The sequence below is a fragment of the Momordica charantia genome (genome assembly GCF_013281855.1).
Source record: "Momordica charantia cultivar OHB3-1 chromosome 8 unlocalized genomic scaffold, Mcharantia_2.0 BLBB01000008.1, whole genome shotgun sequence".
NCBI classification, from domain to species: Eukaryota; Viridiplantae; Streptophyta; class Magnoliopsida; order Cucurbitales; family Cucurbitaceae; genus Momordica; species Momordica charantia.
The window spans coordinates 4,208,242-4,222,197 of NW_028275166.1; the positions used below are offsets into that span (position 1 = coordinate 4,208,242).

The 13,956-nt window shown below is 35.1% G+C and overlaps 3 protein-coding genes across 3 annotated transcripts; 1 reads left to right on the forward strand and 2 right to left on the reverse strand.

Annotated features, from left to right (window-relative positions):
* Positions 1–92: 92 nt before the first annotated feature.
* On the reverse strand, positions 93–2,690 carry LOC111005220 (uncharacterized). Its single transcript, XM_022276660.2, has 4 exons — positions 2,530–2,690; positions 2,029–2,136; positions 1,078–1,245; positions 93–375 (listed from the first exon to the last, which is right to left on the reverse strand). Exons 1-4 carry the CDS (start codon positions 2,629–2,631, stop codon positions 253–255), a joined length of 501 nt encoding a protein of 166 aa, XP_022132352.1. The 5' UTR covers positions 2,632–2,690; the 3' UTR covers positions 93–252.
* A 2,194-nt stretch (positions 2,691–4,884) lies between these two features.
* On the forward strand, positions 4,885–7,358 carry LOC111005024 (protein neprosin). Its single transcript, XM_022276370.2, has 7 exons — positions 4,885–5,244; positions 5,636–5,722; positions 5,815–6,093; positions 6,178–6,339; positions 6,472–6,525; positions 6,643–6,789; positions 6,876–7,358. Exons 1-7 carry the CDS (start codon positions 5,074–5,076, stop codon positions 7,254–7,256), a joined length of 1,281 nt encoding a protein of 426 aa, XP_022132062.2. The 5' UTR covers positions 4,885–5,073; the 3' UTR covers positions 7,257–7,358.
* A 547-nt stretch (positions 7,359–7,905) lies between these two features.
* ELF3 (hydroxyproline-rich glycoprotein family protein) lies at positions 7,906–13,135 on the reverse strand. Its single transcript, XM_022275873.2, has 4 exons — positions 12,317–13,135; positions 10,954–11,825; positions 9,270–9,321; positions 7,906–9,172 (listed from the first exon to the last, which is right to left on the reverse strand). The coding sequence occupies exons 1-4, from the start codon at positions 12,530–12,532 to the stop codon at positions 8,147–8,149; spliced, it is 2,166 nt and encodes a 721-aa protein (XP_022131565.1). The 5' UTR covers positions 12,533–13,135; the 3' UTR covers positions 7,906–8,146.
* Between the last annotated feature and the right edge of the window lie 821 nt (positions 13,136–13,956).

The window sequence follows — 13,956 nt, forward strand, 5'->3', positions numbered from 1 at the left end:
GATCTGTGAATGCTCGATTTTACAGTATCGGTATGTATTTTCAAACTTCTGCAGTTAACCAGAAAGGAAACTTACTACCAAAATCATGTCCATTCATTCAACTGCGCATACTTTATTCATATTTCACAAACAGAAAGATGAAGAGAAGTGATGCAAAAAAGTATAATCTGGGGTGGCATCAGTAGCATCATTCATAGCTGTTCAATATGGTCAATTTTTTACAATGAGAGATCTAAGGTGGGGATTATTCTCCTACTTTACCAAGTCAAATGTGGCCTTTAGTTTGGAAATCATGACAGGGCATTCTCCCTTCTCATCATACTCTGCAAACTCACCATCAGACAAGTCAATGTCCTCAAATTTAGTCCCCTCTATCTGCAAAAAATAAGGTAGCTGCTTTAAACTTTGATATAAAAAAACTATCGTATACTTTGGGAATAAAGCTGCAAGATCACAGGCAACATTATTCTCCATAATTAGTAAATTGGACCAAAATAATAGACAGCATGATTATAATAAATCGCTAAGCATCTAAAGTCATATTATTTAAAAAGTATTAATGCTCAGGGTAAGGTCAGAGAGTGGGATTGTTATACAATGGTAAGTATCAAAAGTTGTAGAAATAACCTCAGTAGAGAATGAAACACGCTCAAGTTGAAAAGGGGACAAAAAATAAAGAGAATTTGTTTTATCAAATCAAGGTTACAGACATCTATAATGCTATACCAACGATTGAAAACTTAACCAATGGGATTGCACCACGTTCCACCATTTTAATGCCCCCACTCGGGTCACAGGCTTGCGCAACCAAGCCCGGAAATTGAAAACTTAACCAAGAAAACAGATTATAGGAAAAGTAGGAAAGAGAGAATGTTCTAGTCTCATGCCAACTCTAAAACACCGAATCTGCATGATCAACAAGTTATATGTGATTTTTGTCAAAAAAGAATAAACAAAAAAAAGTTATATATGACCATGGAGTTCAGAAACCCATATCATTTACCAGAGAACAGGTAGGTCATGTCAAATACTTCACGTTTATTAAGGAGTTGGCAGGTAGATAAATGGGGAACTTACAGATTCTGCTTTCCATCCAGGTCCAAATATGAAGTCCAGAGGCTCATAACCTCTGCAGTCAAATAACATCAAGGGAGATGACTTCCCTGATTCACTTGTTTCCTGAGTCAATGGTTTACCTCGCCCCGGAATCATTGTAACAGTTCCATCCCTCCCACAGAACTTGCACTATAAGGAAAACGGGCATGAAGATTGCAGTCAAGTTTGAAGGTAGTTTTATGTGCAAATGGAAATGATTGAACCTACTATTTGAAATAAACCATAGTTTGATGTAAGACAATTATCTCTGATCAAATTTAATTTTCAGCTGTTCCTTTAGAAAAATAAAAATGTAAATTTATACATGTACAATTTCAGGGTCCCAGTGAAAGGAGAGGGAAAGGGTAATGGAAGTAGAAGGTAAACAGAATATCATAGTGATTTTGCCAAAAGTCCCTAATTTCAGAACTGACATTCACACAATCACACTAAACTGGAAATCCTGAAAATTATTATACCTTCATGGTCAAATGATATTGAAAATTCTAACATATTAACATTCTCAATTTTCATACTTGCAAACTTGTATCTCCATCTTATTTTGATTACAGACCTAAATTTCCAAAAACACTGTGATAAGTTACTTATAACCCACAACATAAATAGCAAATTACATTATTTGATTTCGAAAAAAATTTACAGTTATAAAGTAAGAAAAGAATTAGAAGCTAACTAAGAAATTATAGTCATTACATGAGTATTAAAAAGTTAAGATTAAGAACGAGTCATGTAGTATTATAATCAGGAAGTGTTGAAATCCTGCAATTACCATTGCTTGGGACCTCAAAATAAGGGAGCCAAAATTTTCCCTCTCATTCCCTTCACTTTCTCATCAACCATAGAACGTTCATCCTTATGACACTAACTACTATACATATCTACTAAATATGACGATCTTTTAAAGAGGATCACCTTTTGAACGAGGTTAGTCGTCCCTTTTCCCCCATGGAGAGCAACAGTTTCGTTCAGGGTCAGACACGTTTCTTTCTGGCTCACCTCTCCACATCTCCCGCATTTCAACTTCAGATCGAAAACATCAAACATGTAAGACATACAGGCAAGTTCAGTAAACACAATCAAAGAGGACAATGCGGTAACAACCAATCAGTAGCAGCACAAAGAAAGAGAACGGAACCAAGAATCTTTGAACATCGTTTCTTCAGATCGATTCAACAAATATTAGAAGATTTCTAGGGATAAAACTACGGAAAACGACCATATAAGATCGAAGCAAGAGAAGGATGATAAAACAGGATCATGCACACATATAATATTCCAGCTATGAAGGCTTTACGCTACGAATTCCACAAGCTCAAGTGAATAACTTACAAATTCAGAAAGCGATAGAAGAAATCCAAAGGATTAATCAAATGAACGAAGAAAACTACATCGGGATGATATGGAGAGAAATACTTTGAAGAGGTAAGCGAAGTTGGGGTCGTCGCAACCATCTTGGGGTTGAAGGTTTGTGAGATTCTCGAGCTCGGCGTTGATCTTAAGCAAGAAGTTCACCATTTTTGAGCGGTTTGCTCGATCACAGTTCCACAGTCTGCGTTCGAGAATGCGTGCAAATTTGGATTTAGACGCATAAAAGCTATGGGTCGTGGTTCCGGTGCGGATGCGGGTGTACGAAATCAACCCATTTACACGACCCGACCCGACTATACTATTAAAATTATATTTTGGTCAAATTAGTTTTTTTAGTAAAAAAAAATATGTAGGGTGGTGATAGCCAATTAACCATGTTTAGATTGACGGTTAAATTTAACCAAATAGAACAAATGTGGCTATCTTTAACGAAATGAGTTATATGTCTTTACAAATTATGCTCGTGTTAGTAACTTTTGTATATTTTTAATGTTTTACTACCGTGTCTGCTTAGAATGTAAACTTTTTCTTCAAAATATTTATTTAAGTCCTTAATTTTATGTTTTACTCAACTTTCAAATAGTTTTTTTTATATAGGTCAAATAGTCTATTTAAAAAAAATTGATCAATTTGGTTTTTATTATTATTTTGTTTATTTTTTTAGTATCTTTCGAAAAACACAAAACATGTGTATTGACACAGGACTTGTACTAGAGCCGCATTAGTTAGTTGAGGTGCTCATTTAGTAATCATAATCAGATGTTAGGTGAAAGAATAATAATGAAAAGTTAATATTTTTTAAAATCTAAAGAACTAACGTAGATATTTTGAAAGAAAGTTTAGAAACTAAAATAGATACTTTAAAAGTTTAAAAAAACCAAGAACTTAAACTAAAATTTTAATTACATTTTATTTAGTCGTAACTATTAACACTATAAATTAAACGTTTGCGTGACATGCTTAATAAATAAATTTTAATTGAATGGATGTGATTCGATTTTACATTTGATTGTAGGCTGTAGATTTAGTTAAAATATAAGTATGATCGAATCATGAAACGGTTGTTAGAGGAAGTTTTGTAAAATTTGATTTGTGATGTAAGGTGACAAGTTGGGATGCTTTACCAAAAAGTACTTTGAGAGATTAATCCATTCAAGAAAAAGCTACAATATTTCTCTCACTATGTTTATATTTTTAATTATCAATAGAAAGGGGTGATGGTAAATATAGATATGACATATAGGTGATAAATGAAGTTCACCTTATAAGATTATGTTTAGTCTATTATTTGTTTCATAATTAAGTTTGTTTAAAAAAAATTTTTGTTATACAATCAAATCTTAAAAAAAAAAAAAAAAAAAACCTTATTTAAATTGTAGAAAAAATTTTAAAACTATCAGAAAATAGGTTTTATAAATAAATAAATATATATATGTAGGTATGAATTTTAGATAGGATTTTTAAAAAGTTCTTAAGAATTGATTATGGTTGTTGGTATACAAGTTTAATTTGGAAGAACAGAAAATTAAAAAAAAAATAAAAACAACCTATTTTTTTGACTACAAAGGGTAAATATGAAGCTTAATAAAAGTAGAAAAATCATAATTGAGATTTTATGGAGTATGTCTTAAGAAAAGCAATATTTTGATTTAAACATATGAAATGACTAACATCTCATTATAGTCCACAATGGAGATAGATGATAATTAAATAACAAAGCTTAAATTTTATTATGGTTTTTTAAGTGAAAATATCTATTTTAGTTTTTCAATTGTTATAAATATTTATTTCTTCATCATTATCATTAGTTTATCATCAATTATTTAAATAAATATCGAATATCAACCGCTAGTACAAAAGGAATAGATAAAAAAACGTGACTTTGAATATATGTACTAACTTATTAATGTGTGCATGTATTAGAACCATATAAATTGACTAAGGCAGGTATGAGATAGGTAAATATAAGCTACAAAATAATAACGATGACTAAAATAGTTATTTTTAAACATTTAGAGACTAAAATTGATATTTTGAAAGTTATAAATGTACGACAGATGTTTTTTATTTTTTATTTTTTTAAGATTTGGGACTAAAATACACTTTTTAAAAATTTAGAAACTAAAATATAACCTAAACCTAAATTGTATAATGCACTACACAAAGAAAGCATGGTTGCTTATAACTTGGGATTAATATTCTTAGATTCATCGTCCACTTCACAAACCTCCTTTGGCCCTTTATTTGGGAAAAGAAGATGTCGGCTATTCATTAAAGTTTTGAACTTTTTAGTTCATTTGAAAAGCACTTGACAAACCACTTTTAATTTCCCATTTCAAGAAATTGAAATTTAAATGGGAAATGGATGACCAGAAGTTAAGTCATGCAAAATAAGTAATTTAGGCAGAGATGCCATGCTAAAAACATACCTATAGCACACATATTTTCATTGCTATAAAGGATTTCCAAACCACTTCTTCAATGATGTAATGTTTGAATGATTTCTAAGCAATTCAACAAGCACATTTGTTAGCCATTGGTTTGTGATTTAAGGCATCGAAAAGACCCGAGTTTCGGTGAGCGTTTTCGATGGGGAAGAGATTCTCTTGCAGTGGTTTGAGGTTCTTCAAAATGTTGGTACTGACATTGACAGTCATAGTTTGTGGAGTTGTGGAGGGTGGTTCACTTTCTAAACAGAAGAGTTTGGAAGTTGTGAAGAAAATTAACTCTCTTAGAAAGCAAGCAATAAAAAGCATTCAGGTACCAATCTGAGTTTCTTCTTCTTCTCTTCTCATTTGATCTTTGAAACTTATTTTCTTTTTCCATAACCAATGTACAAACACCTGAAAGCTTACCTTATTCCCCCCTAATCCTTTAGCTTTATTCTCTAAAAGTCTAAGAATTCGAAAAGCCTACCGTATCCTTACGAGGCGAGAAATTTGAAGGACAAATCAAGAATTCAGGCAATCAGTTCAAGGCCTTGTTTCAGACAATCAATTTGATTGGAATGAGCTAAAACTTGCAGCATCGTTGTATATGTTTAGCTTTTCCATCATCTCTATGGCAATGTTAAACTTTTATAGCAGAAGATTACATGTTTTCAATGGACACTATGCCTTTTTAGCTGCACTTTTCTTTCTGTTGCTCGTAGAGCGAAGACGGCGACATCATAGATTGCGTTAGAGTTTACGAGCAGCCTGCTTTTGATCATCCTGCTCTAAGAAATCATACCATTCAGGTCTGCTTTTTCTTTCATTCTGAAGTTCTGTTTCACGTTGAAGAAACTGTTTTTTGTACTTCTTTAAACCATTAACCAATGGTTTGGCATAGATGGCACCTACTTATGATCCCACCATGGAAGAGCATTCAAAGAAAGCAACAGAAAAAAGGGAAGGGATGGAGGAAAAGGACTCCATGGCTGTGAAACAAACATGGAGGAAAAGCGGCAGTTGTCCCAAAGGAACAATACCGCTTCGAAGGATCCGAAAAGATGTCCTGCTCAAAGCTGACTCGGTAGAACGCTATGGAAGAAAGAGACCGACGTATTCGCATAAAATCGCTCAGCTTTCCAACAACCAAACCTCGCATGCTCTGCTAGTGAATCGTTCGGTTTGACTATTGAACATTTCTTTTCCCTTTTGAATTCCATTCTTTTCTTCCTCTTACCATCTACTTGATCATGGTGCAAAACAGAAGGCATTTCTGCACACTGAAGGATACAACTACAATGCAGCCAAAGGAGACATTAAAGTCTGTAACCCCAAGGTCGAGAGCGATGACGAGTATAGTACTTCCCAAGTGGCTCTACTAAATGGTGCTTACTATCATTTCGAGTGCGTCGAATCCGGATGGGCAGTAAGCATAACTTGATACCAAAGAGCTCAAGCTTTATCATAACTGCACTTTATACCCAGCAACATAGTTGCCTCTCATTTGAATGTCTACTGATTTTAACTTCTTTACATCATGATTTCTTCAACCCTTGAGGTAAATCCAAGTGTTTACGGAGATCGACAGACTCGACTGTTCGTGTATTGGACGGTAAGTCTAATATGCAGGCAACAAGCTATCTCCCATTGCTTGGATGCCATATGATAGAAGAAAGTACTCTCTCAAAAACAGAACTAACTGAAAATTGTTTTCTTTTGGTGGTATTAGGCTGATGCTTCCCATAAAACAGGCTGCTTTGATCTCACTTGCCCTGGTTTTGTTCAAACCAGCAACGAAATTGCTCTTGGTTCTGCTATATATCCCATCTCAACTCCAAATGGGCTTCCATATGAAATAACTCTGTTCCTTTTCAGAGTAAGAAATGATGCAGTTTCCTCTCTAAAATAGTAAATCCAATTCATTGCTTCCTTTTTGTCATGGATTTTTCATCTTCCCTATAGGATTTACAGACAAATAATTGGTGGGTGCAATATGGGGAAAGCATTAACATAGGTTATTGGCCCGCTGAGTTATTCCATGCTCTAAGTCATACTGCAGAGACTGTCCAGTGGGGAGGGGAAGTTTACAGCACAAAGTTAGGAGGGCCTCCCCACACTACAACAGGTATGGGCAATGGAAGGTTTCCTGACTTTGTTTTCGGCAATTCGGGTTGGGTAAAACGGATGCGAATTCGGGACAACTCGATGGTGTTGAAGTTTCCTGGATGGGTTGAGCATTACTCTGATGAATATGATTGTTATGACGTCGATTTTGTCCGAGATTATTTAGAAGATCCTGAACTATACTATGGGGGGCCTGGTAAAAATCCAAAGTGTCCCTAACAGACTTCTACAAAAATGGGATGATCATCTCTTGCTTTGATTAGGTTACTTCATGTAATGAACAATAATACCATCAAGAAGAAAGTTCTCTCTTTTGTTTCAGATTCTTACTTGCAACAATGCTGTCTTTGTTCCCAGAAAGAACTTTTCAGTCAATTTTTACCTGGCTTAATGATTAGAATGGAGTTCAAGACTAAAAGAAAGCATTTAAAAGTTGTGAAACTAAGAAAATAAATATGAAAGTTTAGGGGCAAACATTAATCAAGTACATTAGCTTAAATGCAAATATAAGACATGGTCAATGTTTTGAGTGCACATAATAATTATTTTCAATTAATTATTCATAATGAATATTTTCCTAATGAATTCATTAAATTTGAAGTAACTATTCAATGAAAATTAGCAATTTTAACACAGTCTCCTCCATTTGAACAAACTATGGACATCCAAGTATCAAACAGACATGAAACGGACATCCCAGATGAACTTTCATGGAATAAAATTCCCAACCAAATCCCACCTAAGCATACATCCAATTTTTCTCAAGGACTAAATTGAATTCCTTCACTTTACAAATAAATGTATTACCTCAACAGATGAGACAGATGAGGGCTATTACCTTAACAGAGCAATAACCAGATGCCTAAAATTGTACAGAACACTTGCGACTCATATTCCCATTGCATTGACATGTAAATCTCCAGAAATTTATTTACATCTGAATGACTGTGCTGAGGTTGGGGGAACAAGGTGGTGGAGGAGGAGGGAGAATGTAGTAAACAAAACATTATACCCCAAAAGAAGTGTGTAAATTAGATTAATAAACAACACAATAAGATAACTCAAAGATAATTGAGGTAATGGAGAAAGTAAAGGGGAGAAAGAACTTGCTAATTTGAGTCGTACTGTTTTCTCTCATTTTGAATAGATTGGAAAATTCGTGCAGCTGATTCGTTTGCAGATCTTCGATTGTGTGGTACCACTCGAATCACCTGCTTTGTTTGGCCGGAGTCTGAAGGTTGAGGACCGTCCTCTGCGACCGCTGGAGCTACAGGGAAAAGTGGAAGCACATCCCGGCTTTCAGCAGTTTGAGTGGCCCCATTTCCTTGCACTTTGCTAGCAGGACTACTTGCAGGACTACTTGCAGGACTACTGCATGCAGTACTTGCTTGTACCTCATTCCTTTTGGGTGCTCGGGACTTAACAGTCTGTGAAACAGTTTCTTGATTTTCATCTCTATCTCTCTGTGTTGAAATATCAAATGAGGTTTGATTCTGCATACTGGAAGCAGCCACGCCTCCCGATAGCTGATTTGGGTCTCCCATGTACCAGTTAACTTGATCAACAGCCAAACCTGACATGCCTGGATTCAAGACTGGCATGCCATAAGGAGGGAAGTAAGTACCACCAACCATGGGAGTATTGGGAAGAGCTCCAATTCCTTGATGACCAGAAGCTGGAAAGCCATAGGATGGATTCATGATTGGACTATAAGGTCCACATCCTCCATAAATAAAACCTGGCCCAGGGTAAGGCTTATATATAAGTCCTTCAGAAGAAGACATTACAGGGACCAGCCAGTGATGAGCAGCTGGTGTCTGGTACCAACTGCTTAAATTATTATCAGCAGAAACTGGAGTTGGTTGTGGATTTACAGAGTAAGGCCCATTGGTTGAAGGCTGACAACCAACAGATGATGCAGGAGGAAGAGGTGTCTTCCCAACAGCATTTTCTGCTGAACATTCCACATTGTGTTTTGGCTTCTTAGGGTCATCATTGTGCTTGAGCTGCACGCATGATTTCACCGTGTAATCCGACCTAAGCTTTTTAGCAGGAAGAGGGCTTGGAGAAGAATTATCCAGAAAAATACCATCTTCAAGTATGAGATGAGGTGACCCAGCAATTAACCGTTGGACCTGTTAGTTTATATCAGTTAGAGACAAGTGAAGTGATTCAATAATGTGAACCTCAGGGCACAAAAGACGCTATTTGGAGAAACTAGATCACTTTTACCTTGATGAGTCTATGCAACTCAAACACTTGGACCTCGAACACTCTTTGTTGACTGTAGAGTAACAAAAGTTAAAAGAATGAACCATACAACATCATGAGTGAAATCAAAGTGTTACGCATTGAAACTAATAACAACAATCAATTCATAGCATTGAAATAAAATCAGGTCATAAACATCATGTTGAAGTAGTTGCCTACATAACAAGCTGTCCAGAAATGGGGTGAACTGACATTTTCAAGGTAGTTCATCTAACCTGATTGCAGGACACGACCTTAAATCCTCTGTTAGGGTAACTTCTATAAATTTTGCTGCATACGATTCGATCTATAAGACCATATTACAGGTACAAAGCCATTCAACCACAACATTCTCTAACCCCAACGTCATCAAAGTCTTAAAGCTCTCTCTAATTAACTTTGTCACTACTCCCTCATTAAATATGTCATCACAGACTTAAGACTCTCTAAATAAATAAGCCATTGATACCCAAAATTTAGTTCGTACTCTGTTGTTTAGAACTGAAGGTAAACAAACAAAAGTGGAGTGCTTAACACCAATATACAAGGAGACAACTCTTTCTTCGAGGAACAAGTTCAAGTTTAGTGAAAATAAGAAATGATTAAAGGAATCAAACGCTTGTAAATGAGAAAAGATGAGCATGAAAAAGATTCTCACTCCTAATCATTGTAATGCTAGGCATACTCCAAACATTGCCCCTAATGCATTGAACATGTGACCAATGAACAGAAAATCAGTGTTCAAACAAGTCAAGTTGGTCTTCATCTACTATTTCCATCAGTAAAGTAAAACCAATTAAAAGAAAGGAGGCACGCTAGACAGATGAAATGTCATAGGTACAACAAGAGCCCTTTTCTTTTTTCCCTTGATCAAGAAGCATGATAATTAACAAGAAAAGTCAGTAAATACACACTCTTCTTAAGTGGTGAAAGCTTTCGTAGAAGGGAAAGGATCAAAAAAGAACACTACTGTCATCCATAAAATCTACTTTGCTAAATCTAAAAACGTTCTGTACTGTCAAAATATCCTCCAATGAATGCTCCTGTAAATCCTTCATATGCTCCATTTCTGCTCTCAGCCCCCAAGTGCCATGGAAGGAAAATTTCCAAGTGATTACAGAAAAAAGGATACTGAGCAGTGCCCAACCGAGACAGTCATATAAACACGAGGCAGAATCCAATGGACAATGAATGATTAGATGATCAGTTGTCTCGGAGGTTGCCCAGCATAAAATAACTGTATTCACTTTGCATAGTTCCTGCTATAAGATGATCCAGTAGCCATGTCAAAATATTATTGAGGGCCACAAAGATTCACTTAAAAGGGTACCTGAGATTATGAGTTCTTACCTTTTCTAAGGCATAAAGTGATTCGTCATTCAAAAATATCTACTTCTATACTTCCAACATTAGTACTTGAACATCGAATTGAATGAAAGAACAACGTGAGAGCATAAAACCACAAGGGATTAGAAAGAAAAGAAACAGTTCATTGGAAAGGAATTGCAAGTACTTGAAGTGCGTACCATCTAAATTCCTCAATTTAATGCTACCATAGACACACATAGATTTCGATTTTTATATAATTAATACAATAAGCATAGAATTTTAGATGCATATCACCCCAGGGAAACAGAAAAGACGGCTAAAATAACATAAAACTTACTTAATAATTGCTCTTCTAGCTTTCCAGAAATGTTTTTGACCTATTATTCCTACAACATCATCTGGACAGATATCCGTGCCAGAAATTGAGTCGACCATTGAATTTTCAGATACAATATCACTTTTGTCTCCATTCCCCACCCTTATGGCATTATAAGTCCAACCTACATGATTCTCGACAATGTCAACTGGCATGTTTAAATTCCCATTCTTTTCCAAAGAATGAGAGTCCACTCTTGAGCAAGGAACACTATCTACCTCCCCATCTCTCGTAGGCTCAACAACATCGTCAACAAATCCACTCTCATCCTGTTGTATACTGGATCTTGAATGTTGCTGTAACCGAACATCACTAGCCTGCAATTTGTCAAAACTATGACTAGATTTATCTTGAAGTACTAGACTTTTAGATACATTAGCTTCCTGCAGAATTCCATCAGTATTTTCTCTATCCAATAAATTTGTTCTGGACTTTGCAGAATGAACCATACTTTTGCCATTCACCTTCTTTGTAATAGTTATTTCTTGTCTTGAGTGAGCACTAGAGGATGTAAGATGACCTGGATCCTTTTCATAACTAGCTTGCAATATTGTAGAACAGTCGGAATGTTTTGATCCAGGAGACGACAATTTTTCCTTATGGTCACTATTTCGAACTTTATTTTTACTCATCCTAGATTGATTGTATACTGGAACCATAAAATCATCCTCATCTTCTATTTCTGTTGTCTGCTGACTCCGCTCAAGCTGTACCAGTGTAGGATTCACATTTAATCCACTAGATGGTTGAGCCGGAGATGTTCCAGCCTGATTGGTAGGATTTGTTGAAGACAAGTTTAATGGCAGCTGCAGATTTCCATCAGTTCCTGTACCCTGAAAAGATTTTCAGTGTTGGTATTAAGAGAACATTTTTGAACAATCATGCTCTCATGGACCTAGTAGTTCCTTCTATGTAAAAACATATTTTCAGTAATATAACGCAGTGTCTGTCTGTTATGAGAAAAAATTAAACCATTGAACTTGAGTTCCCAATAATTGGTTTAATTCGGGATCGTTAGCTACAATTATAATTCCATTTCTAAAGGAAAGACCAATTAAATAAACGACTAAACTTACAAAATAACCGGTATATTCCATGCTCCAGCGATGAACAAACATCAATCCGAATAACCACAGATAAAAAGTAAAGGATCAGACTATTGGAAATGCTACTGTTTGTCTGTTAGTTCTGTTAACTATATTGAACTTAACAATCCAACTGTGAACTTCTGCAAATCTCACATCAGATTAAAATCCCAGCTATAAAAGTCAGTTTTCAAACAGCCGCTGCTTGAAGAATATATCAAATACAAAGTAACATCTACCTGGCTCGAGGAAGGCGTGGTAACTGGTTTGCTGGAGTTGTTCGTCTTGAGAGGCAAAACCCCGGGACTTAAATGTTTGGATGGTACAGTGAACTGTTCGTAGAGGGCCATCTTATTCCTTGGAGGCGCCCTTGGCCATCCTTTCTCGGTGTCATTGACATGGAGCCTAGGAAACATAGGTTCCATCGTCTTCTCGTCATCCTTTCCTCTCTTCATCCTTTCTTCTCTCTAATTCAACGCAAGGTACGATTACAGATACATGTTTTCCCACTCATTTCGACCTCCTCCTGGACCTTCGATGCCAAATAAGTACTCCAAGAAGCTCAATATTAACCTCACAAGTCGATAAAATCTACAAACTAGTCTAATTTAATTCAAACCCAGAAGCTATCCACCTGAATACAGCTCAAAAATTTGTAAACCCCGAACAACCAACTGAAAATCCTAAAGATTTCGTAAACCAAGCCTTCATACTCCAAAATACAAAGAACCCAACGGACAAAACTGAGCTCCCCTTCTTCTATCAAGAACAACTTACCCGGAATTCATATCCGATCTAATTGAGTTCAAACTTCAAACCAAAACGGATGGTCAAAAAGGCAATAAGATATGAATCGTTAAAAAAAAGAAAAAAATCAACAGAGATAGTAGCAACGATGAAAGAGGAGAAATCGATAGTACGATAACGGAATCGAGCGGAAAGAGAAAGAAGAAGGGGTAAGGCTTAATCCATGGATTTCTCTGAAATCATAGACTCAGGAAGAGAAAGGGCAAAAGTGCGAAGTCGTGGGCCATCTTTGGATTGAGCCAGAAGATCCTTTAAGATATAAAATAAAATATCATCCCCCTTTTCTGCCAAACGCAACACTCGGTAAAGAAAAAATATATAACATTTCATAAATAATATATGCATCAAATTTTATATTTTTGTAATGCTCAAATCGTTGAAGATAAATATTTTCGGTAAAAAAAAAGGGTACGAATTCTACGTATTGTTGAAAAGAAGCTATTTAGGTAACAGTATAATTCAGCTGATTAAGAAGATTTGAATTTCCACCTAAATATTATTGGATAAAAATATTACTTGTTGTATGAGAAAAATGTAGGAACTTGTAGGCTTCTAATTTTCTTATTCTTATTTCTAAAAATAAATTTGCTTTTAAGTATTCGGAATTATCAAAATATCTTGAGCAAGAATCCTCCACGAAGACATAAGCAATTCTTACCAGTTCTAATAGTTTTAAAAAATAGATATATGATAAAATAAGTGAAAATGGAAAATATATAAACTTGAATTTCAGCCTATATCTTTTTTATAAAAAAAAACAATGGATGTATTTAAAAAGTTATTTTTAAGAACACTTTGTGACGGGTAACATTTATTTTTCTAGCGTTAAAAATACAGTGTTTTCTTTAAATTATGATGGATTTTAGTTGATATACTAATTAATAAATAAGGCCACTAATTTAAATAACTATGTCTAGTGATATAATTTAAATAAAGTTATTCTACTAAAAAAAAATTATTTGAGTACAATAAGAAATATTATATATATATATATATATATATATATATAATATTAGAATTATTGTTGTGATGTTGAGACTAGTGTTAAAGACATCTGACTTCTATTTTAAAG